General features: G+C 40.9%; 1 protein-coding gene across 8 annotated transcripts in view; it reads left to right on the forward strand.

Moving 5' to 3' along the window:
- Positions 1–25,981, forward strand: part of NCOA7 (nuclear receptor coactivator 7) — an 83,790-nt gene that overhangs the window by 28,728 nt on the left and 29,081 nt on the right. For all 8 annotated transcript variants that reach the window (XM_038131298.1, XM_038131295.1, XM_038131301.1 and 5 more), the window contains exon 3: positions 15,070–15,323. In XM_038131298.1, the coding sequence (XP_037987226.1) occupies positions 15,070–15,323 (254 nt within the window). The remainder of the gene's footprint in view (positions 1–15,069; positions 15,324–25,981) is intronic.

Below are 25,981 nucleotides of genomic sequence, written 5' to 3' on the forward strand. Positions count from 1 at the left end.
AGTCTTTAAATCACAGAATTATTCCCAATGTAAGTGCTTCCTCTGGGAAACATAAACAAGATAGTGGTTTCTGTAGTCTTGGTTCTGTCCAGTGCTTTCATCCTCAAGAGTAGTGGAGTCATTTAGGCTTGAAGAAGAATTTTGTTACTGGTAACAGAATTAGTGAAAGTATTTAATGGGGCTTTCCTAAGGCTGAGACTTTCCTCATGCTTCTTTAAAACTTTCCAGTACCAGAAATGCTGTTTATGGAGATACAAAGCTTGTGTAAGACAGGAAGCGTGGTTAACCTCCTCACCCATTCACTTCCCCCTGCGTGTGAAGTGAGACTTGGGTAACTATGTGGCCTGTGTATGAAGAGTCTTTTTTAGGACAGAGAAGAAAGGTGGGGTTTTGTGATGTTCTTGATTTCTTTGAGAGTAGACTAGGGAGAGAAAAGAGTTTAGTTAATCTCCAAATGTACTGTGTCCCACCAGTAATATCACAATTTCTCACCTTGCAAGATTCTTGTAAGGTTGGATGGTTAGACAGAAGCATTAAATTAAATTAACCTTAAATTTGCTTTTCCCAAAGGGATCTTTGGGTATCTCTCATCAGCCTTCAAAAAGAAACTTATTTAGCCTTCTTTATAGAACATAAATAGTTACACGATGGGCCTTTTGATGTAGACATCTGTGCAGTTTGGATAAGAGTGGCTATTAACATAACTGCAACGTAATTTGTCTTCCTCTACTTCCCTTCCCTGCAGCCTACAGCTGGGAATGCCAGGCACTGAGGGCTGTGCTGGACGTTCCTAGTGGGCTATGCCATTTACTTTTTTGCCCTTGGAGGGATTTAAAGACATATCTTAAAAATTATGAAATTTGTAGGCTTCACAAGGTGGCTTTCTGGATGATAATACAAGGTGAGATACAGACTTCTTACTGCATCTGATATAATTATTTTTTTAAATTGCACTGTTTCTGTAGTGTCTGCAGATATGGTCTTGTCCTTTCAGCCTCCCTGGTGTTCTCTTCTGTTCTTAGGCACTTCATGTATCTACTGCATAAAATTCTGCTTAATCCCAGTGAACTGTTTTAAATTCAGCACTTCCAACACTAGCTTCAACACTGGTGGAAATGTAGCATAATATTTGGCAGAACTGTGGTTGCATGGTCGATTTTAAAGTGATGCTGTGTAAGATGCTACTAAAAGGAGTTGGTCACACTCAGCCTTCTGGTTTTGCCATGTCTCTTATGGGTGACAGAGCTGCCATCACTGAGCTGCTCCAGCATGAAAGCGCCTTCGAGAAGCAGCCACCTAAAGAGATGTCTAATGGTACTGACTTTTTAATGGTGCTGTTAATCACCTTCTGCTCAGGCTCTGAGAAGTAGCAACTGTCTTCCCTCCTTTTGGCAGCAGTCCTGGTCAACTCTCCTGTACTTTGTACCACGGGGAGTAGGGAGTGGGCTGTACAGTTTTTTGAGGAGAACAGTTGGCATTGTGAGCTATGTTAGAGTTTGCTGGATTGAAGAAAACACAGGTTGACAAAGAAGATAGACATGTACCCTCAGGAAAGGTGTTTCTGGCTCACATATAAAATTGCCTGCCTTTGTATCTGCCATCATTTGAGGCTTTTGCCTGTATGGTTGCCATGTGCTGTGCTACATTGTATAGTCTATTTCTGCTAAGGGTGCTGCATGTTTAAAGGGAAAGGTATGAATGATACCTGCAGGAACATGCTTTTGGAAGGGGGCAGTTTTCCCCCTCTGTCTGAGAGACTGGAAAGCACTATATAGTTGACTAAGGGAATTCTATTGGTAAGAGAGAAAATACTGTGGGTACACTGGATACCTGTCTGCTTGCGCTGTATCTGAGCTACTAGATGCACATTCTGTAGTTTTTGCTGCATACGTTTAGGCATTGTGCTCCCCACTCTTGCCTTCCCAAGGAAGTGAAGCTTTTTGCCTCTGCTCTGGGGTTTGAACAGGGTAAGAGGCTGTGTGCATATTCCTGGTGGCCTTAGGCTCCCCGTGGTAAACTCTCATGCCCTGTGTTAATCCAGCTTCCAGACTGTGTTTGGAAGGGATTTCTTCCACCCCACCCTGCGCCTGCCAATCTGATTATGTGGAGGTGACTTGTAAGTGTAGGTTTTTGGTGTTTTTTTCTGTCCTACTCCGTAGTCTGGGCAAGGAGTGTTTCCTAGGATCATATGAAATTTGAAGATGTATGTTACCTATGCTTTAAGTCTCTCATGTTATTCCACTGAGATCTGTGGGATTCCTCATATTGATTTATGTGAGAGAATATCCCAAGGAGAGCAGCAGGAGTGGTTAGGCAGTTGGGGAGGAGGGAGATGATTGTCCTTATGCTGGAAAACCTTTGTAATGTAAATAAGCTATAAATCAGCTCTCTGGATGTGTTAATACACTGAGTATTTTCCTGTGAGACAGCAGTTTCTGGCACAGAGAACTTGTCTTGTATAACACTTGATATACTACTAATAACTTCAGGCTTTTGCTACTATTTTTCTGGACTGGCTATTTTTTCAGTAGGTGTAAGCTTAACAGCGAGCCAATCACTGGTAAGTTTAGTTTAAGTTATATTATGGTTTTGGCATAACAGTGCATTTCTGTAATGGAGTTTTACTTTCAGCACTGCTTCTATAAATAAATGGCTTGAAGGAGTCAATCACATGTTTCAATCAGACAACCTTTAAAAGTCAAATCTCCTCAAGCAGAAGATTTATCTGTATGTTCACTATCTCTTAGTGAACTAAATGTTAAAAAGATGCTACTGCTCTTTCCACCTGTGCCACAGCAGGTGCTGCATGTTGCAGTTCTGCTTGTGTGAGGCTAAGAAGGATTTTTTTTGTTTTAAAAATACTGCCAAAACTGTTTTTTCTTGTTTTTTCTTTTTTTTTTTTTTTGGCAATCCAAAACTCCAGCATATGACTCTGGTCCCATGGACAGATGCATTTGAGCAATTTTATGCATGTGAGGAACCATTCTGTTAGGTATTACAGAACACGGAAAGCTGCTTGTAGAGCTGAGCTGTCCAGGCTCGAGTGGTGGGAGCAGGTCCAAAGCACTGTGGCTGCAGGGAGAAGTGCCAGAGCACGGGAGGGGAGGGGATGCCAGCAGCTCCCTACCCACCTGTCATAGCAGGGGTAGGACCCAGCGTGCCAGGAAGCTTTCCCTCCCAGCCCAGAAGGGAATGGACTGGTGGGCATAATGGCAGGCAGCAGGACAGAATGTCACAGAGCCCCTCCCTTATCAGGCTTTGGCTGGCTGGATTTAGTAGGAGGTCGTTGTCCTTGAAAATATCAGGAGGCTGAAGATAGCTCCTGGCCTGCTTGTCGCCACCACCCTCCTGCTCTGCATGTGCAGGGTGGCAGCACTCAGCCTCATGGGTGTGCTGCTGCAAGGAGCAGAAGGGCTGCCTCACAGGATTAAATTCAGGAGTGCTCCAACTTCCTGGTTTCTTCAGCTTATTATTCTAGTTCAGCTACTGCCTCAAGTGCAGTGAGACCTCATGGACTGACAGACATAGAGCAGAGCCTCTTGTGTCTTCCCATCTTCCATCAGTCTGACAGAGGGCAAGGTTTACTGTTTATTTTTCATTTTCCCTGAAGTAATTGCTTCTTCCCCTTCCAGCCATATACATTTTGACTGCAGGTTAAAAGATTCAGTTGAAGTGAAAATGAAAAAATGCAAATATTCTTCAGGCAAAAATAAATCCATAAATAATATAATATTTGATATAAAACCCACAGAGGAGTTTTAAGATGTAGTAATTAATACACATTTTATCTCTTATGAGTGTAATTGAGGGCTGACTACACTAATGTAATGGTATGGCTGCTGAAAAATATCAGACCATGTCAAATTCTCATTTTAAGGTATGTGCTTGTTGGAAGTTGCATTTATACATGTCTGCTATGTGACTGTCCAATATAGACAAGCTCTCCCTGTCTTGTCTCTTTATACCTATGGTTAATGGTCTTTTCACTACAGTATTAGAAAAGTGGTGCCATATTATTGTATATAGAAGATGATGCAGACACCTGTCCTGGGTGTAGATTGATCATGATTCTCACTTATGAACTATCTGTTGTATGAGAAAATATCAGCCATTATTCTAAACACAGATTCCTTTTTATTCCTCCATGACAGCATAGCTGTGTGTCTTTTCAGAGCTTTAATCCATGTAACAGTATCTTAAGTGAACTTGGACCTTTCTTCCGTGCTGCCTGCCAGTTCATGGGAAGTCTGTTCAGGAAAGCCGTTAAACTGCTCAACATGCAAAATAGGTTGCAAGTTGTTTGAGGACAATGAATGCAAACACAGAACTGAGATACATGGTTGGCTGAGATTTGTTTTTAGCAATTACTTTGAAATACTTTAAATAAAACCTTTTTCCACTCGCATTGCTGTGCTTTTTGCTCTAAATTTGTTCCTGAATAGATAAGTCTTCAACCTGTTTGTAGGCCTGTGCACAGTATCTCTTGTACTGTGATATCCAGCTGTTACTAACAGAATCCTTGAGAAATATGTGGTGACACTTGGATAATTTTGGTGTTACTATGAAAGTTAGCATTTAAAGCCATTGGTTTGCCTTCCATGTAGTGCCTTTTTTAAAAGGAAAAAAACCATGTCCTTGTCTATTAATAATATAAAGGAGAAAGTGTGGGTTTTTTCTTTGTGTTTTTCTTTTTTAAACTACTTTTGTTTACAGCTGTATTAAATTGATTGTTTGATGCCATAGAGGTTGGTGCAGTGATGCAGAGCACCGTGACATTTAAATGGTAATTTGCAAAGTAACTTTCTTAAAAAAGCAAGAGGAAAGATAGTCACTTTAAATCCAAGTCCCCTCCCTCTCTAAGATATCTCTATTATTGCTCATTTAAATAAGAAAACTGTTGAATTTTTTACTTTACTTTGGTCACTGACTTCTCAACCATAGCAACTTCTGAATCACCCCAATCCTTTTGCTCAGCAAACACTGACAGGTGATTTCAATTACTGAGTTATGTCACCTTACTCAACATTAAGATCCTTTTATGGAGAAAACAGCACTTTATTCTCTCTCTGCTGCTGTTGGAGAAGCAGGAACAAAGTCAATGTTTCCTTTTTGCAGCAGGGGAAGCTGCCCATCTTCCAGCCCTCGGAGTGCCAATGTTTATGAAAATTTCCCATCATCAAAGCACCTTTTCTGGATAAGTGGGAAGAATCTGCCATGACCACTTCAGTGCTCCAGTCCAGAGGTCTGTTGGGCATGGTGTGGTGTGTGCCTGGCTTGGCTTTCTGGCATCCTCTTATTACTGATCTCAAGTAACATAACAGAGGCTGTTGCTTGACAAGCCCTTCTGTCTCAGCAAAGTGCCTGCTTGGAGGAGCAGTCTTGCCTCTGCTTACAAAAGGCTGCCTCCTTTTGTGTTGGCACCAATTCTAGCGCAGGCTAGTGGGATCTAATGGGGGAGTAAACCAATTTGGAAAAATGTAATTAATGTATTGGTACTTTTGCTGGGTTACCTTTAACCTACATAGTTTCCCAGATCTGGTCCCTGTGCAGCTGCAACAAGTGGGTTTGTGCAAGAATGGGGACAGCTCCTGGGGCCAGAATCAGTGGTGAGCAGAGAGAGAGAGAGAGAGGCACCTTCTTTTGCTAACAGAAGTGGCTTAAAGGTGTTTCTTTGAGCTACAGGCTTTGAGACAAGTCTCCCTTCCTCAAATAGTGTTTAGCTCTGGAGGTTTGCTGTGCTAGTTACTGTTGCACTCACCATTCTTGATTTCTGCTGGTGGCCAGGCATGGATTCTCAAGAATGGGGGTCAGGAAAAAAAAAAAGGGGGTGCCTGCAGGTATCCTTCAAGAGTATGCCCACATGTGTACAGCATTCTAACAGTTCGCCATGTAGATTCCTTCTGAGGAAAAAAACAAACAAACAACTCCCTAAAACCAAAACAAACCAACCAAGTCACCAAAACTGAAAGACTGTTATCCCTGTCACTGTGTTCTCCATGGCCCTGCCAGGATGAATTTTCATATTGGCTTTTTGTACCTTTTTACATCTTTGGCAAACAACATGCCTAAGCTATTTATTTTTGTCTGCATTTCACTTTTATCTGAATGTAATTCTTGAAAGAATTTAGTTTGGTATCTTTGGTACTTCTCATATAAGAAATACTAAGATAGCACTCCTTGAGGTTTTTTTTTCCTGGAGGTGGTTTCCAACTACATTACTACTGCATGATGTGTGGCACATTTCCTGTGGGTTTTGCTGTAAATGACCATTGATTTTCACCTACTGTTTTATTTCTTCCTTGCGGATGTTTATTGCCATTTGAGTCACTGAGCACTAAATTTCTTTCTGCTTTCAGGCAGTTTAATCAATACTAAAACTGCTTTCTATTATCAGGAAATTTTGTTACATAGGTGATCTGAGAAGGTGGGTGTGGAGTAACCACTGTATGGAGCAGCACACATCCCCTAGCACTTTCCATGTACTCTGTTGTTGCCTTTGGGATTGTTCTCAATTCTTGCATTTTGTTTCCCTATGTTAATTAAATATTAATTTTAAAGGGCCTTCCTCTTTTTTTCATGGAGTTTGAGCTTTATGAAGAGTGTTCAGTTGAGGCAGGGAGTGAGGAGTTTGTCAAAGCTTTGGAGAAACTTGAGATATGTCAGCCAGCTTGATGAGCTTATTGTCCTCATCAAAATAAAAAAAAAGTTTACTATGGTGTGACTCTTTCTGTGCAGCTTCTCTGTAACATCCTCCTTTGCTGTGTAACTGCAGTTCCCTTTTTCTTGCAGTTTCACTCAGCTGATGTGGGGGGGAGTGGTGGCTCGAGGGGCTGGCATTAAGTGGGGGAGAGGGCTGGGAGCCAGCACTGTCTGGAGGTGACAGGGCATAGCCATCCCTCCCTTGCCAGGGCTTCAGTGCAGGCAGAATGTCTCGTTGAGCTACTCTCAGAAGAATTCCTGGCATGTGTAGGAGCCTTTTGGGATGATGAATGAACACCACAGTAGGAGAGAGTATCTGGCACTGTCACCAGAAGAAAGCAGGAGGAGCACGATGGGAGTGTGTTAAAAATCAAGTTGGTATTTGTGACAAAATAGTTCTGTGCTGCTGCTCTGACTGAATAAGCCTATTAAGTGAACTTCTGGCAAAGTTAAAGGAGTCATCTGAAGGGAATGACTTCTTCATTCTGCCTTCTGCCTAAGGCTGTTCTTTGAGAGCTTGCAGTCACTAAGGTTATTAGGGAGAGAATCAAATAGATGTCTAAAGCAAGCAAAATAGCTTTCCAGAATCCTTTTCCTATGGAAAAGATTTTATTAAATTGTTGTCGTAGCAACCGAGTGCTGAATCCATTGTAACCTCTTTTGCTAAGTAAACACAAAAGGTGGGGATACTTTTGCTTTTGAAAAGGGAAAGTGTGTTAGGTGAGTGGGAACACTGTAGTCTTAAATTTAGGAAAATAAAAACTTTCAGACAGCTCAAAACCCTCTTTGAGTTTTACCCAGGGAAACAGGGATTATTCTCACCCCCTAAATAAACATAAAATATGTTAGATGAGAGATTTAAACTTTCCGGATCTAAGTCAGAAAACTGGGGAGGGAAGATTAACATTTTTACTTAATCTAAGAACTCATCAGAAAGTGTAGTGTCTTTAAAATTCCAGAACAACTTTACTACAAATCCTCCCCTCCACATTACAGATGATGGAACAGATGTAGTGACCTGATTCTTAAGCTAATGACAGTATTGGGAAGAAGATAGACATACCCTGGATTGTCAGTACAGCACTTCACTCTCTGGAGCATGCCAGCTTTCTTGGGCATTGCTGCTGGCTGACGATCTGTGAAGCCTGGTGGTGGTACTTGCTGTCAATCAGTAACAGGAGCTCCAATAAAAGTGGAAATTTCCAGCTTTGACCCGTGCTACTAACATCAGAGCTTTTAGGAGCTGTTTTTTGTCCTTTGGAATGACCAGGTTATGGACACTTTTGAGTGTCTGCAACCACCATACTGGAACCACATGGTTGTCCTTGATAACTTTTTCAGAATTGATTTTCTGGTAGTTTTTTCCTCTCTGTAGAAGATATAAAGATATTCTTTAAGTATCTGGCAAAATATGTACTCTCTCCCTTACATTTGCCTTAATAGTCTGTTTTAATAGTAAACATACAGCCTTGTGGCTTGCTTGTTTCCAAAACAGGACATGTGCCAACCTGAAATGGCTGGTGTTCCATGGAATGTGCTTCCTTGTGGGGTGGGTGCTCTTCAGTGTTAGGAAGATTTCTGGGGGTGAATGGCTTTGTATTTGTTTCTGTGCTGAAGTGAAAGTAGCTGCAGTGGGAAGGTCTGGGTTAAGTGTTACGGTCTGCCAAGCAGTCTGACTTCCTTTGGCTTTGCAAGCAGCAGAGATTTATTTTGTCTGAGATTTGTTTATTCTTCAGGTTCCATGGGATGGGATGAGAGCAGGGCCATGCCTGGAGCTGGCTGAGTCGTGCTGGCACTAAGCTGGATGAAGGGGACAGGGGTGATCTGTGCAGGCTGGCAGAGAAGGACTGATTAAGATCAGACCAGTGGGTGACTAATGGAGATTTTTACTGTCAGATTTCTGTAGGTAGGTATGGGGTTTTTTTGACGTGACATTTGATTTATTTAGCTCTTCCGGATGGGTGGAGAAAGGCATGGAGGGTAGAAAGAAACTAGTATGTATTACAATCAGTGCAGAGATTTAAATTAGGACTAAAATTATTAATTCTGAAGTAATTACTTGGGGTGCGTATCATTTTTATAGAAAGGAATCTTAAGGGGAACAAAACAGATTAAGGTTTTTGAAGTGTTTTAAAGGATTTTTTTGTAATCTTATTGTATAGATGCATAAATAGATTTTAAAAAATGGTATTTGAGGAACATGATCTGTTTGTGCTCTGCAGGATGTTAAGATGATTGTATGCCAGATATCAAGGCACATTTTAGAGGATGCACATTGTGGAAAATATCCAAAAAGGAAAACTTCGGCTTGTTGGCTGAAAGATAAAAAGATTTCTTCTCCCTTCCCCCTTCTTTTGTTTATATTTTTGGCGTGCCACTTTATTAGATGTTTTTGGTTTCTAAAGCAAGAGTTTTTAATGGTGTATGATCTTTATGAATCTAATACATCTTAAAAAACATGCCTTACTATCACAGGAGTTTTTTAGAACATCCTGTGATAAGGACCTAGTGCTCTTTGACTGTGGTATTATGTATTGAATGAGGTCCTGTTGAATTGTCTGTTAGACACCTCTACTGAATAAATGTTATGCAAAACAAAATGAAACTTCTAGGAAAAAAGTTACTGTCAGATTTCCATGTCTTTATTGTCTCAGAGTTAGAGTTGCTTTACTGGTTGGTTGTAGTTTCTAGTGGAACTTGGGAGATAAAATCACCCCTCTTTTCTCTGAGTTTTCTTTTTACCCTAACCACCTACCTTGTAAATGTAATGGGAAATTCAGGCTGTTTTATTCTAAAAATTGGTTATTTGCCTTTCATAGGCAGTCAAATAGAGTTGGATTGGGAAGATGAAGTAGGCCATTTCTTGGAATGTTTCCTAGCTCTTTTCCTGTAAGTCAGTGCCCAAGGTATTAAACAGGCAGTTGCAAATTAATTTAAGTAAGCGCTGCTAACGTTGCATTTTTACCTGCCTACTCTGAGATTGTGTCCATTTCAATCATTAGTCTTTATTAAATTAAATGATCTTTGTACTGCAGTAAGTTTTGCTTTTGCTGGCAAACTTTGTATTAGTACAAACTTAGAAAATGTCTTACTGGTTGTTGTTCGTAAAAGCACTTGAGGGGCTGGAATGGATCCCCCTCTGTATAAACTGAGAAGAAATGTTTTGCCTGTCAGAATCAACTAGCTTGAAAAATGGTATATGGTGTCTAAATGAAATTACAGATGTGTAAGACTTTCTTCATAAACAGGAGTGGTTTTGCAGATAAGATGTTCGTTTATACTGCCCTCCCTGCTTCTTTCTTTTTCTTTCTTCCCCCAGCAGCTTTCTTTGTGGAACACAACATATCCATCAACTGATACTGAAAACCAAGCATTTTCTGCTGCAACACTTAATGAATTCACTGCATGCATCTTGTTTTGCCTGAAAGGCTGATTTAATTGCAGAACAAGATCAAACTGAAAGGTTTAATTTTCTTTTGTTGTTCAGCTCCCTTTTACTTTCATAACTATTAGGACAAAACTGAGCATTAGATTTGTTCACAGACATCCCCTTAGAAACTGAACAAACCCACTCCAAATCTTCTAAAGTAGTTGAAAAAAGAAATAATTCAGCAAATTATGTTCTTAAAACCATTGTTCATAGCAACTCTTGGTCATGAAGGTTAGGAAATACCTGAGAGCTGAGAGAAGAGAAGATTAAACTTTCAGCCCCTACCTTCTTTAGGAGGTGACAGGTTTGAAATCTGAGTGGGAGAAGGACTGGCAGTTTGTGTGGGTGTCGTGGTTTGAGAGGAAGTGAGTTTTTGGGAGGTGGTAGTGGTCAAACCAATAGGTGCCCAGATGTGGATATTGGCACCTGGTTTGACCATTGAGAATATAGATACGCCTCTGAGAATACAGGGGTTAAAAGCGAGAGCTCCCAGGGGAACGCTCTTTTGGTTCCGGTCGGTGGAGAAGGTCAGACCTCCCCCGCCCGGCTTCGGGCTGGGCGGGGGAGGGGAGGCCATGTGGCCGGAGGGAGGTGGGCCGGAGCCTTGGGCGGCGACGGGAGGCGATGGCTTGGATGGGAGTGGGTTCCCCGCAGAGATGAAGGGTGGAAGAACTCGGAGAGAGGCAGCGGGCAGCCCCCCTTCCTCAGGAGAGAGAGAGAAAGAGAGAGGTGCCAGTGCTATCTTGAACTTGATAGTACCGGCCTGGCCGAGGAAGAGAAGTGGGGGGACAATGGGAAGAATGCCCCGCGGAGCCGGCGGAGAGCTAGTGTGGGAGTTCAAGATGAGCAGAGACTGTGATTTTAACGCTTTTGTGAGATGATGGAAACCTTGCGAATGCTGATCCTCCGGGAGTTGACGGAGGAGAGAGATGGATAAGAAGAAATGTGCAAGTGTGATGAAAGCTGTGCAAGTGAAGAGCGACTGAGAGAAGTTGAGAAAATCCTAGGTGGAGGAGATGATGGAGTGGCTTTTGGCTGGACTTTTCTTGTATGGCCATGGACAGAACCTTTCCTATAATACAGAGACTGCATTTTAGGGGGAGTGCGGTGGCTTGGTGCCAAAGGAGTGATGTGAGCGGAGACGACAGGTGATGAAGTGATAGTGAGACCCCTCGGCCCCAGGGGGTGAAATATTGGGGGGGACTAGTGTCCCGAAAAGGTGAGAGACTGTCGTTTTCTCCTGGAACTGGGCGAAGCATCCTTGAAAGGGGAAACCCTAAAAGCAGCTCTGGTCCATGTGCAGTGGTGAGAGCACTGAACATGGAAGGAAGAAGTCACGAAAGTAGTTGCTGAGTGACGGGGAAACACAGCTGGACTCGGCCGTGTGTTTTTTCCAGGGGAAACCTGTGGCGCAAGGAGGGCTCCTCTCTCCTTGATGAAATGAGAGGTGATTGTCGGAAGGGTGGAGATGGACTCAGTTGATTATCTGAAGGGTGATGGACTGGATTAAGATCTAAGGTTTTGTGATATTCTGTGGGAAATTGAGTGGGGGGAGGAGAAATGTTTAAAAGGTTTCCATTTCTGCTCTGTGTGTTAATTTTATTGTAGTTATATGATAATAAAGTTTTTTTCTTGTTTACAAGTGGAGGCCTGCTTTGCTCTGTCTCTCATCACATCTCACAGCAGACACCAGGGGAGAATGGGTTTTCATGGGGGCACTGGCATTGGGCCAGCGCCAAACCATGACAGTGGGACATACAGGTCAGTGTGAGAGAAGGGTGAGTGGAGGCTGAAGGAGGTACCTCAAGGGAATGAAGTTTAAAATGCAGTAAACCCTTCATCTGTGCTCTTCACAATCCAGTCTCTGCTGCACTGTACCAAGTGTGCATTAATAATGAATTGCCTTGTATGTTTACAGGGTTTTGCTTTACTCAGAGGGTGCATAATGTCAAAAAGCATAGGAGGTTTGAGGCTGCCGTTATGGCTTTAAATGCTGTTGAAGGCTTGTTTTGGTTCCTTGATATATTACAGGCAAGGCTTTTCAGGAGTGGTGAATTGGAGGGGTTTGGGTAATTTTTACCAGGCTTTAGAAACCTCAGGAAGAAGCATCTTACAAGCAGAGATAACAGCCCTAGGCAGAGTTGCAGTTACTCTGAATCCTGTCTGGAATGCCATGGATACTTGGTTTTAATTTAGTCTTTTTTCCTAGTGCCAAGATTAACAATTTTGGAGTTGGATGGTCATGGCCTTGAAATGGAGAAGTGGGCAGGAGGAGTAAGCTTGGCACCATCTGAAGATCTGATAACTGCCATGGCAATGGAATAGAAATTATGGAGTCCCCAGATTCTTGATCACTTGTACCTGAAGTACTGGTGACACTGTCCATTCGCAGCAGCAGCAGCAGCTGTGTGCTGGGGATGCTGTACGTTGTGTAATGAGCCCCCAGTGTGCTGTAGGAGTGGGAGTGCAGCAGGATTTAACAGTGAGGACAAGAACCAGTCAGTTGCATTGCAGTGAGTCAGTTCAGACTCTCCTTTCTGCTTTTGTTTTTTCTATCACTAATGGACCAGTTGTGTTTTAGTTCTTCATTCTAAAAGTTGCCAGGGGCATCTTTGAAAACTCCAGTTCAAATTAGAATGTTTTAAGGAAAGTACTGAGAGAAGCTGGTAACCTCATCACAAGGACTGTTGACCTCTAGAGAGGTTTTACTCTTAATTCTTTTTTTCCCCCTGCCAGAAAGGGTTCTATATTTCCACTAGTGGCTCTCCTGTTGTTTTGAGATTCTACATTCATATTACAGAAAGCTTACTAAAGAGTTTGTGATCAAAACAAATAGACTGTGAATCTGAAGACAGAAGTCTCTGCTGCAGTGTGAACAGAAATGGGGTGCCGGTGCATGCTTGCTAGTTCTCATCTACTGAAGCAAGTGATTTGGGTGTCCTGTGATATGCGCACACACAGGAAGGTCATTGAGTCACTGGAGTCAAAAGTCAGGAATGTGGCTCATTTAGAAGTCTGTAATTGGGTATAACCATGATAGGAATATGCCATTTCAGCATAGAGGGCTGCATTGCCAAGATTTACACCAGAGCTAAATATACACATTGTGAATGCAAAGTGTTTGTAATGTTTTGTGATTGCTACAGCAGCCTTTTATAAGGGCTGTGGCTTGCTAGTTAAAAATAAGCCTCCTTTGCATATGCAATTTTTAATTAGTCCAGTTTAATGCTTTGTCAGTTTAAACTCTTCATTTGTTACATAGATGTAGTCACTTTCATATTTTCTAAATCTCTGTATGGTGTTTTCATATGTAGTCAGGACTGAATTCATAAATTTCATATACAGTAACTGTCTCTTGCTGGGCAGAGCATGAGCTACTCTACTGCTAATTATCTTACAGATCTGTGAGTTTGAGTGAATGGGGAACGCAGCATCCTCACTGGATTGGCTGCAGGATGTCAATCTTCCTATTTTGGGAAGCATGAAAGAAATATGTATACATACATGAGTGAGAGACACAAACAACACAACAATACTGTTGTAATTTGAAGTGTTTCACTGGAAAGTGTTGGTCACATGTACTCTGAGAAACTGACCCTTCTCAGTGTAAACATTCTAAACTTGGAACAGGTTTTAGTATTTTATTTTTAAAAAAAGGTGTGTAACCTAAAATGTTTTTTCTAAAATTTGCAATTGCTCCATGTATGTATTTTTATGTTGTAGTCTAAAAGAATACATGAAAAGCATATAAACATAAAAGGTGGAAGAAAGAATCTGTGAAATTCCTGCATTATATTAATAACTTATTGTATTAAGTTTTCACTTACGTAAGCTACTGCTGTGAGCTCATGAGACCTTTTCCCACTTGTGGTGACTCACTGGTTGTCTGCATTTTCTGTGCATAATTCTTTCTATGCACAGAGCAAAGTTTCTGGCATCAACCAGATAAGTATACTACTCACTCCCTTAGGTACCTTATAACCAATAAGTTAATGTACTGAAGAGAAGGAGCATTAGATAGATTTGTTTTTTATTTTGGATGGTGTGAGTCAGTCATTAACTGGAAGCTATTTTAGTGACAGTGACCCTCAACCCATAAAGTCAATCTTTGCTCTCACTAGGCAAACTCAGTGCTACAGATGGTGATTTAGCAGAAAATTCTGTGTTAGGATTCCTGAAGCATCTTTCTCACTTGATCTATGCTTTAAGGAGTCTTCTAAAAAGAAAATACTCTTGTTGCTATAGTGATAAGTTGGAAGATAGGCAGCTCATTAAGATTTCTCTCAGAAGAAATCTAGGCAGCTGGAAAATGTTCTGGCACAAGCAGTTTGTGGCCACGTTGATAACGCTGCAGAAGGAGCTCCTGAGTGACTTGGAATACCAGCTAGTGTGGGTTGTGCCAGAACAGCTGTGGAGTAGCATGAGTGGCCTCTAGGAGATAACCTTGGACAAAATGGAAAAAAATAACAAGTTTATATGAGAACAGATGGTTTCATAACGCAGGAGCAGTGGACTGTGGAATTGTTGTTAGCTGTTGTGTTATAGTACATTGTGATCTGAGGTTTTACTTTATACAAAGCTTCATCTTGAAAACATGAATTCAGTACTTTGTTTTTACATTTAGATGTATAGTCCTTTTTAAAACTCCCAGTTTTTCAATGGTTTGTTTGTTTTTCTTTATTCCTTCTCATCAAACAACAGTAAAAACTATATTGTTATTCTTGAGACGGTATCCTTGAGATTATGATATAATGGAAGAAAGAGTATAAGGTAGGATCATCTAAGTTACCAAGTTACTGATGCCAAATGTATGATTTTTAAAGGGCTGTAAGGAATTCTGATATTAAATTAATTTTTTAAAAGATCAATTTAGAAAGTGAGTCAATTTTTCTCTAGAGGTTGGCTAAATTTTAATGTGGGTTTCTTTTATTTATGCACAGTTTGAAAAAGAAAAGGCAAGTCAAACAAACCACTGAGAGTGTCTCTGCCAATTCCCCTGGATCTCCTGTTTCCAAAACACCTTCTGAGAAAGATGATGAAAGTAAAGTTATTTTGGAGCAAATCAGTTCCTCTGAAGACAACTGTAAATTTCCTGGGGAAAAGGAAACTGCTCCAGACAAGGAAAAGAAAAAGAAAAAGTACAATCAACTGAAAGACATCAGACGCACAGAACTTAAAAGATACTACAGTACCGGTGAGTTATGTTAATGCTGTAGTATTTTAAAATACGTTTATTTTGATAGCCTGCTAATGTATTTTTCTCATATTCTGTAGGCCTTCTTAAAAGGTTAATTAACTTTGGATATCCTTCCTCTAAAAGCAAATAGAATTATATATTCAAAATATCTGGTACTAACTTAAACCTTGCATTCTCACAAAAATACCTATATTTTGTTTCTCAGTTCTAAAACTCAGAGTTGTTATAGGCAGCAGTTAGTTTATTACTGCATTTTATTTTAGTTATTTTTAAGATTAGTCTTCAATGTTTTATGGGGTTTAGTTTTTTTGGGAGGGCTATTTCTTTCATAAACTGATGTATACTGTTCAAGGCTTCAGTCTTAATTCATATTCATGTTTGTCTGTTGAAGTGTGAGGAAGTAAGTAAATTAATTGCATATTTTTAAACTAGATGTCAAAGGGCTTATGTGATGGCTTGTTTCCCCCTCACCCCCTCCCAGCTGTCTAAGTAACTCAATTAATTATAAATTCCTTTTTAGATTTTTTTTTTCAAGTACTTGAGAAAAAAATTATTTATACAATAATATATGAGGTGAGTCACATACACATCTGCATTTCTGGATTGTAATTTGTAAGATAGTCTTAACTGATTTTAGATATGATTTATGAAGTACTTCTCATTCCAGATTTTGTCTAGGTATTTTGTTGGAATGAATTCTTAGGTTTGGAGAACTCTGGTTCCATCTTGTAAGGAATCCTTTCCCAAAGAGAAGGAATGGATCAGAAAACTCCAGCTATCCTCAAAGCACACTTCTTCACTGCTCACGCAGTGTGTGCATGGATGGCTGACTCCTAAGGAGGAGTCCTCTTTAGGATAAAAAAAAAGAAATCTGCAGTAAACGTGTTATGTTTTGAGTGATTGTGCAGACTAGCCCACAAGTGAAGAGCACCTTTTATGAGGCAGCATAGGCCTTGCCATAGGGAAGGTAAACCCTGGAGTAATGCTTCCTGGGGTTTACAGCGATTTATTGATCAGGCTGTAACTTTTGGCAGATTTGAATGTCATGAGATCAATCATTTGAGAACTAAAAGACAGAACTCTCTGTCTGAAGTTCTGACCACACTGTTCTGGAAATAAAATCTGTAAAAGAAAAACTGGAGAACAGTTAATGAACAAACCTGTAAATTCTTTCTGCTTTGGTATTATGCTGATATAAAAAACCACAAACACACCAAAATATAAACTTCTGCTGCATTCCTAGTAAAGTGCTTCTTCTAGAAGCACTTGTTTCTTTGTACCTAGAGTAATTTAGGAGTTTGTGAGGTAGCTGAATTTTGTTTCTCAAGTTTTTCAGGAGTTAAATTAAAAAATTCTGCAACAGTTGGCACTTGGGGTGGTGAGATGGGAGTCAATGGGATCACTCGCTGTCACTAAAGAATGTGGCAGTGCTAGCTAAGGAGAATGTAAAGGTGTCTTTCATGTCTTTGAGTTGTCTTTGACTTGTGATCCAACAGTCAGTACAAACTCAGGTTTTACTTAGTCTGTTTCCTAAGTGTTCTTCGGTTTCATGTGGATTGACATCATTACAGGATGACTTGAAATGCTACTTATCATCATGCAGGTGTGCGGAGTTTCTGGGTTCTGCAGAAATACAGAATTATTTCTGTTGAGAAATAATTTAATGCTGCTGTTGAGCTGAGCACAGACTGAACTGGCAAAATCCAGAGAGATAAAAACTTCCTCCTTGTTTAAGTGCCTTCTTTTTGGTTGTTGCTAAAGGCTTATACCCAACTGCAGCACCAAATTGCAGAAGTGAAAGTTTAAATAGGGGCAGAAAAGAGCTGGTTGTGAAACAAGTGCAGTAGCTCCATGTGCAACTTTCAAAATGAAGTCTTTTCAGTAGAATTGTTAGTTGCCATGGCACTGGACTACATGGCTTACACTGCCTTCACCCACTGCAGCTATAGCTCACAGGGTAACCTGCTCAGCTGTTTGTCACTGCTGCTCTCCAGAAAACTGCCGCCTTTGCCAATATCCTGAGTAATTTCTGAGAGCTGTCTGTACACCCACAGCAGTCTGAAAGAACTGAATTTGTTTAAGTAGTTTGCCTTTTACCTGCACATGGTGTGGCAGAGGACAAATCCATCTGTCTTGATAAGATGAGTTCTGCCAGGTGTACGTTCAGCAATTCTCTGCTGGAAGCTGTGTCAGCTGCAGTGGTGGGAAGGTGCTGCCTAATCTGGAAAGACTTTCTCTTTTCATTGTTGATATACTTTCATATGAAAGTGTCTGAGAGGAATTATCCATGCACATATGTCTGTTTTAATTATTTAATGTCAGGAATACATATACCTCATTTTCCTCTTTCCCCTTTTTTCCCCCTCTGACTTGTCCCATTATTTATGTTTTGGAAGTGCTCTGACTAAAAAGTGTGCGCACTCTCTCTGTTAACCATTTTTCTCTTTATGTTTTTTGAAGGGTTTGGGAGTTTTGGTCTCTGTTTCTGCCCAACTATCCAGCTTTGACTAATGTCTAGAACATGGTAGGGGGATTGGAGCTAGGTGATCTTTAAGGTCCCTTTCAACTTAAACAGTTCTATAATTCTAACTTTATGAAAATCTGACACAGGAATTTCTTCTTTTTCCCTGAAATGCTTTCTGCACTTTATCAAAATATTTAACTTTCTTCAGAAGGAAAATTTATTAAATGTATTAATAGCCCTGCATATTCCCATGATACAACCAAGCTTTGTGGATTAATGGAGGTTCTGTCATTAGATTATTTGAGTCCAGAAGAGTTGTGTCTGTCAGTCTAACAGAATGAAGACCACTGTCCTCTGAAGAATCTCCCTTTCATATTTTACAGGACAATAAATCCTTCTTTATTTATTGTTCTAAAAGATGGGGGGAGGAACATAACATCTCATTACTACTTGTTCCTTGCACACCACATCCCTTCATTAGAGGCTTTTGAATGTGTTTGCCCTTTTTGAATTTGCAAATGCAAATTTGCATCCTGACTCCCACTTTGAATGCTGAGCTTTTTAATAGATTTTAATAGCTTTTTAATAGATTCCTGCAGGCACCAACGCTGTCAGGAGGATTTTGTTGGCTCAGTAAATTCCTCTTCTCCGGTGGAAGAACTAACACAGCTCCTGAAGGTTGTGCAGAACTGGAGGTGGTTATTCCTTCCAAGCGTTGTACGAAAGACAGTGGTTAAAAGGCTTGGATTATTTGAGGAAGGTGCAGCGAGGAGCTCCTGCCCTGCATCAGGCGCAGCGTTGTGTTCATGCCGGCAGCCGGCGGGTGGCACCGCCGAGCCGAGCAGCAGGAGGAGGAGGGAGGAGGCGGTGCGACTGGGGCATCCTCTAGGAAGGGATCCTCCAGCGTCCCTCTCCCAGCCAAGACTGTTCAGTACAGCATATCGGCTTACACTGTGGTGGCACCCGTACAAATAACCTGATGGTATATACGGGAATGATCATTTTTCTTGAGGCACTGCTAAGTGGCTGAATAGGTCCTACTGCCAGAAAGTTTCTCTGGTGTAGCCTCATGACTTCCTTTCCTCTGAGCACTTGCACTGTTCTTCAGTGGGTCTGTAGTTCTGTAATAATTTGCAACATTCAGTCTCCAAATCTCATCCTATAAGACATTGCCTTGCAGATATAGCCCTTGCTCTCTTGCCTTCAGACAACAGAGATGCTAATACTGCCTGTTGTTTTTCCTGAAGATCGATGGAAATAACACTCCTTTCTCTATATTTTTGCCACATCTTTTGGTTTATGTGGTAATCTGCTTTGTAACTTTGTCTCGCTCATTCTGCTGTTGTTGCTGCAGTAAACAGCTTTCAGGCCTCCAGGGGATATGCCTGTCTGGCGCAGTACAATGGTTGCATAGGTGCTCTGGCTGCTGTACTTGGTGCCCAGGATGCTCTTCCCTTCTTCTTGGGATAATCCAGCTGACCTGCTTTTGCAGGTTGGCTTCTTGGTTTTGACGTGCTGTCTCTGGGAAGCCTGTTTTTATTGAAAGATTAGGAAACCACAACTTCCTGTCAGGAGTTGCTGAACTGGATGAAAACATTTGTGTTGTGCCACTGAAGACACTGAGGCAGGTAGAAGTGTGAGCTTCTGAAAGCAAGCAGTGTAACAGTGGTGAAAAATGACACTGAATTTCATCCGTGTATTTATTCCAGCATGATATAACGTGTCTTTCTATCAGATGTGCATAATATTCCTAGATTCCACTGATTTTACTTGAAAACCTAAGCAGGCAACATATGTGAGGAATTGGTCTCCATTAAGGAATATGTCATAAATAAAAGTTTGGTTTAGGTGGTTTGTTCCATATCACAGAATTACTTTTGTTAACAACATAAAATCCAGCAGACTAGCTTATCATTCTGCTCTGTAGTCATAAAGCCATCATTTCCCATTCACTGCAGCGTGTTCAATTTCTGCAGGAGCGGGATGTGAGAGTAACAAAACCCCCTCTTGGTGTAGCTCTGATTTACATCAAAACAAGCAGGACTCCTAAACACCATGAGAGTGAAAGTGGTATTTGTCCATTTAATGAGAGAGTGTATCACATGTTGAGCAGGAGGTGCCAGAGTATCTCCCTAGGGGCAGAAAGCAGATGCCTTTTTTTTGACTTGTATCCCTTGAGCAGGGAATGATGCAGGAGCAGTGCAGTGTGTGTGCAGTTACCAGGCCTCTAAATGTTCTGGGTAAATGACCAAGAACAAATTTTAGTAAGTAAAGCAGAGAGGACATAACAATTTTCATTACTCATTACGTGGTGAGATTGGCCCTGACTGGAACAAAAACAGGAGAGGCAGCTCCCATGATACCAGAAGTACTTTGCTTCAAAGATGAAAGTTGCTTGCAATGCAGTGAAAATTTATAGAGAATTTAAATGTTTTGAAATGGTGGGACACTTCCTGAACACATATTGCAAAATAGTTATGTCATCTGTTAAGTAGGCTTAATCTGAAGTGGACTTTTCAATACATATTGAGTTAAAAATGGAAATTTCCTTCTGCTTATGAGTCCTGGTTTTGTCTTTTGTATTACCTGGTACAGAACAGTAAGATGCAGTTGAGGACCTAATTCAGGTGCTACTCATAAAAGAAGAAGAAATAGTTAAAAATAAAACAGAAAATCCATATAAATTTTTGCTTGTAGCTAGCTAACTGTAATCAGCCCTAATTTCTGGGGGCTTGATTTGTTAGCCTTATTCATGTAGTAAAGTACTTTCTATTCTAAGTGATCCAAGTGGTTTACAAAGTGGGCTACTCACCGTTGTCTGAAGTTGCTTAATACTGCAGTAAGAACAGGATCTAAATTTTCTCAGGTTCTGAGACCTTGCCTTAGTGCTTGTGCTTCAGCCCAAAAATGACTGTGGATATAAGGAGGGGTGAAAATGAAAATAATATGTTTCTTTCAGAATGAAGATCTCAAATAAAATTGAAGCAGCGTAAGAAGTCAGTTTGGTTATAGTTGCCTGTGTATAATACTAAGAGGATTGGAATAACTTGCATATGAGGGGAAAATGGAAGTACTGACTGGGCAGTGGATGGTTGGGAAGCTTCAGGAAGCTGGATTATTAGCACTGGTTGTAGAAACCATGTGGAAAAAATAAAGTGGACAAAGGACTGAAAGGCAGCTCTTTTCAAGTGACTTGTTTTGGAATGAGAACAAATGGTCTTGAATCCCAGTGAATCAGTGTTAAGGCCACCAGGTTATATTGAAGCTGTGCTATTAACAGATGTTTGCTAGAAACAGTTGCACAGAGAAGGGATTCCTTGTCCATAGGCAGGAGAATTCAATCTGAGCAATAAGTGCCCGTAATAATGTTGTTAGCGTTTAAGTTCTGAAAATTTATGTGTAAATCTTAACATTGGGCAAGCTCCCCATGTGTGGCATCCACTTCAAATTCTCATCTTGGTGGATAAGCTTTTATTTGTTGTTAAACTAAGTAAAAGATGCAAATAGTTGAAAGTTGATGTTTTGTATTTAATAGGTAGGTATTGCCCATCAACACAACCTTGGCATTATTGGCACCATGCTCAAAGCAAATGAGCTAAATCCCAGTGGCACACATGGCACCTAATCTTGAGACAGAAGACCGAGCTATTTTTAAGTCTTCCGTTAGAAGGAAATGAAGCTATATGGATATATAAAAGCAACTTGTAAACTCACCTGTTGATAGTCAGTAATCTAATGTTTAAAGTAATCTAATAATCTAATGTAGCTTTCAAGTAGGAAGCAAGGGAATTGAATGGGAAAGTAAAGGACAGAACATGAAAATGGTCCAGGAACATAAAAAATAAGAGATTTCTTAACTGTGTTAAAAAATAATTTTAGCTCAGTATGTGATACTAGCAGTTGAATTTTCAGTAATTTTCTGGTGCTTCTGACAGCAAGGAAGATGAAAGGCCATAGAAAAAGAATTGATCTACTTATGTACTGTGGTGTGATTTTCTCCACTCACTTAGAAACAGAGGTAAACAGTAGCTTAATAGACACAACTTTTTTTTAATTGACAGAGCTGTTTTTCACATAGGAGTCCTGAGAGTTTATTGATGAATTTGTGATAGTTGATGTGGTTTTTTTCAGTAAGCCTTTAAAAAAGGTTCATACAAAATTTGTATATTCCTTCCTTAATTTTTGAATAGTCAATCAAGGCAAATTGCATTTGTAAGCATTACATTGCTGATATCATGTACTAGTATTATGTGAAGCCCTTGAGTTTATATTCTAGAATGCCTCAAGTTTAAGATTTGGCTGGTAGGTCCCTCTGGTAGGATGACAAAGTGTGTTTAGCTCTGAGGGGGTCAATAGCTTTCTGTGTGATTCAACACTTTATAGGTGTGGAGGGGGGGAAAGTGCTCATCACAAGTTATCAATGCTGAGTTACATGAATTTAGTGGTAGCTTGAATACAGGGAGATTACATGTTTTAAAGGTAGGCTGTAGAACAAAGCTTTCCAGGATGAATGGCCTGTTAACTATGAAAAATTACTTGGTGTACTTGCTGTGCCCATTTACCTGACCATAAACTTGGAAAACATAATTTTGGAGGCAAAAAAGTCCTGCAGGTACTTCAGAGTTTTATGCAAGTGAGTAAAAGGAGTAACAGTATGACTGCTCCTGAACTGCTGTGTCCAAGCCTGGTGGTATGTGGGATTCTAGGTGGAAGGAGTGCTAGAGGGGCAGTAGGAGAGCCCATGCCATTCCAGATCAGAGCCCATTTAGTGTAGCATATGTTCTCCCACAGGAGCCACACCTGGATGTCTGGGGAAGATTATGACACTACTGTCCTCTTCTGAGCTGCTCGTAGTTAATGCATTTAGAGTGCTCTGCCATGTGCTTATCTTGCCTCTCCCTGGGCCTGTGCAGGTTTCCACAGTATCTTTTGGTGAAGAGTGTACAGGTTTGCTACCATTTTCTTGAAGAGCAATCTTGCTTCTGCTGGCTTTGTTGGGTGGCCATGGGTTCTTGTATAAGAAACTGAACTGTCAGTCCCTACTCACTATCTCCAAGACTCCTATGATTTTTCTTGTGTGTTTAGTTGTTGTTTTCTGGCTGGTTGGTTGGGTTTTTGTTTGTTCTTTTCTCCCTATAGAATACCCCTCTTCCATGGTTTCCTTTCCAGGCTGAAGATCTTCAGCATTCTTTACATGTCAGCTGTTCCATGGCTTTGCTTGTCCTTGTTAGCCTTCTCTGGACCTCCAGGACCCAGAATGCTGAAACACGGGGTGTTTTTACTCTTAATTCAGATTCTCTGACTTGGTTTACTGTGGGTTCTGTTTAGCACAGGTCAGGGAAGAGAGAAAATGTTGGAGACTAGAGGGAGTTGTAAAAGACTACTTTGGTTAAAACTCTTCTTGAGGGAGAAAGAAACCAAGAACCTTATCCTAAATTAATTGTGTAATTGAAATATCATAGCAGAGAGTTTTGACAGGCTCAGCAGACCAGGACATGGAGAGAAACAAGTGGAGATTAGAAATCAGGGATACCTTTTTAACAGTGGCATAAATTGTTGAGGCAGAAAATTAAAAAGTGGTGTTTCTGTCATGGGGGAAAAAATATCAGGATTTGCTATTTTGCAAAGTTACATTCCACTATAGCAATTACTCAAAGTAAGATTTAAGGCAGTGACATCTTGTGATCTATTCTGGAAAGGTCAGACTATGGAATGACAGCCTGGTGTTTCGTTAGCTAAAACTGATCTCACTGCTGGAAGACCCAGGTGTGTTTCCAAGGGCTGCCTGTTTTCCCAAGGCCTGAATTCTCAGAAAGAGTGAGCACTTATGTTTTTAATTATATTTAAACTCAGGTGCACTTATCATCTCTGAAAAGTGGTCCCAGAGGAAGAGAGGAAGGCTGTGGAAGGATTGGTCCCATAGCCCACGTTGCGACTGTGACAGGTGTGCATGTGCAGCAGGTGAAAAGGAAGCGTGTCAGAATTAATAAAAAGAGTTGTCATATTTCTGCCAGGGATAATGAAGGGAAATATGTCTTTGTGGTTAGTAAGTTCGTCAGTTCCAGGATCCACTGGCTCATCATGCCTGGGGTAGTCTGGCTTTTCTAGGTTGTGCCAGCTGCCTCCTGAGTCTTGTGCTAGCTGAGCCACGGGTGCCCTGAGGAGTTAGTCTGGAGTACCTGCAAGGCACGTGCAGCTCTTTGGAGGCGGTCTTGGTGGTGTACCTGTGCTGGGATAAAGAGTTGGACTCTCACTGGTCTTTCTGTTCCCTGTTTCCTGGGAGGGCTGTCAACCAGGCAGATTGCATCCTTTGTCTCTTCCCCTACCCAGGCTTCCAGTATCTGTACCCTGAGTGCCTGCGGAGCAGTCCTCTGCAGCACCCACGTGTATCAGCTCTCCCTTCCCCCTTCCCAGTGACTCACCAAAGCTCTCTTGGGATTTCTGCCCTCAGGGAACAGGCAGAATATTCTCATTTTAGTTTCAGACATTCTTCTCTAGGACAGGAATATTCATAAGCCAAGTATGTAAGAAGCACAATATAGTGCATTTGAAATCATGTTGCAAATCTGTTGGTCTCTAAGCAGAGGCATGAGGTAGTCGTTTTTAGGGTGTCTGCAAAACTCAGACATGGTATCCTCAAGGCAGGCTTTTAATTTCTCTTCTCCACCAAGTTCCCATATTATGCTTGAAAAATACTGTTAAAAGTCAATATAAATGCTCTGAAAAGCAGCACTCTCTTCACGTGTGTTTAAGTAATAATACAAAGTTAAGCCAGATTTTTTTGATTGTGTAACATCCTTGCTCCCAGCTTTCTCTACTGACATTTCCTAATATCTTCTCAATCTGTTGCGATGTCTCTGTTGCAACTTGTTGGGTCACGCTTGGGATCCATCAGTAGCTTGTATAAACTGAGTTGCTCTTTTCTATGGCTTCTAAGGATCTAGTGATGAAGTGATGACAGTCAGCAGCACATCAGATGCTGATGTCGTCTCCAGACACGAAAACAGGGCATGTGTCCTGTATCTTTAGAATCTGTGTGATTTTTGTCTCTATTTTTAGCCTATGACCTTGTAAACACCATTCAGTAGACAGGACAGTACAGTGCTTGATTTTAGGAGACATTGTCCTGGTTGATTTACATAGCATAGCCTTCCTTGCCAGGCAAGCTGTGGTGTGTCCAAGCAGCAAAATAAATGAAGAAAACCAGCATGTGTAGTGTTAACCATTTTGTAAAATGTCCATATTTTCTCTTGTGATGCCTAAGTGTTCCTTCCCTCAGCCCTACTTTGTTGACAGGCTGATTTTCCTCACTTTGTATTGTGCTTGAGTACCTAATGTGGTGGATAGTCAGAAATTTTATAGTGATACTTTAGTGAAAGATGTGTTCAGATGCTGACATGTTCCAGAATAGGATTCACAAGTAATGCTGTCAGACCACAAAAGAGCTAAAGCCCCTTCTTGGGGATGAAGTACATAAAGAGGAAATTTAAGTTCCTTAAATATTTGCAGGTTTTCGTGTAGAACATGCAGTATGTGAATATTGCATGAATATCAGTAGTCAAGTTTTTATTGAAGTGTACCTAAAAACACCTAATAGCAGAAGGAGCTAGTACCTTTTTTATCAGTTCTTTGAACTGACTGTCATTTTTCCTTGAGGCTCTGTATTTTCTGGTGATCTCTTTATTCCTTTGAAATAATTGCTTGGAAAATAATTAGTGGGACAATCAGTTTTTAATGAGAATGGATAAAAGTTGTTCAAGGCATGGCTATTTCAGAGTCATGCGTCTGGATTTGTACTGATCAGGGAATTGCTGTGTTCCTGTGTCAGGAGAAGTCTCACTAATGAAGGAGCACAAGTGTGGTCCTGATGGGTGACAGCTGCCCTGTTGTTTCAAGTGACTTCAGCAGTAGTGAAGGAGGGAGCCAACTGATAGGATTCAGTAGAGTAAAAATATTCAGAATTAAAGGTGAGGGCTTGTCAGGAGACTCCGGGGAAAGTGGAAAGCAGAAAAGAAAGATACCTGAGCTGGTGAGAAAGCGTAGGGATTTTATTTCTCATTTAACATGGTAGCAGTACACTATCCAAATCTGAGTAGGGAATGTTTCTGCCAAACTTGCTGGTTTTCTTCAGGGAGGTAAGTCTGAAAAGATGGTTAAAAAACCTTTTTATATGCCTGCCCCCTAACTGCTG

Source organism: Motacilla alba, chromosome 3, assembly GCF_015832195.1.
Source record: "Motacilla alba alba isolate MOTALB_02 chromosome 3, Motacilla_alba_V1.0_pri, whole genome shotgun sequence".
Lineage (NCBI taxonomy): Eukaryota > Metazoa > Chordata > Aves > Passeriformes > Motacillidae > Motacilla > Motacilla alba.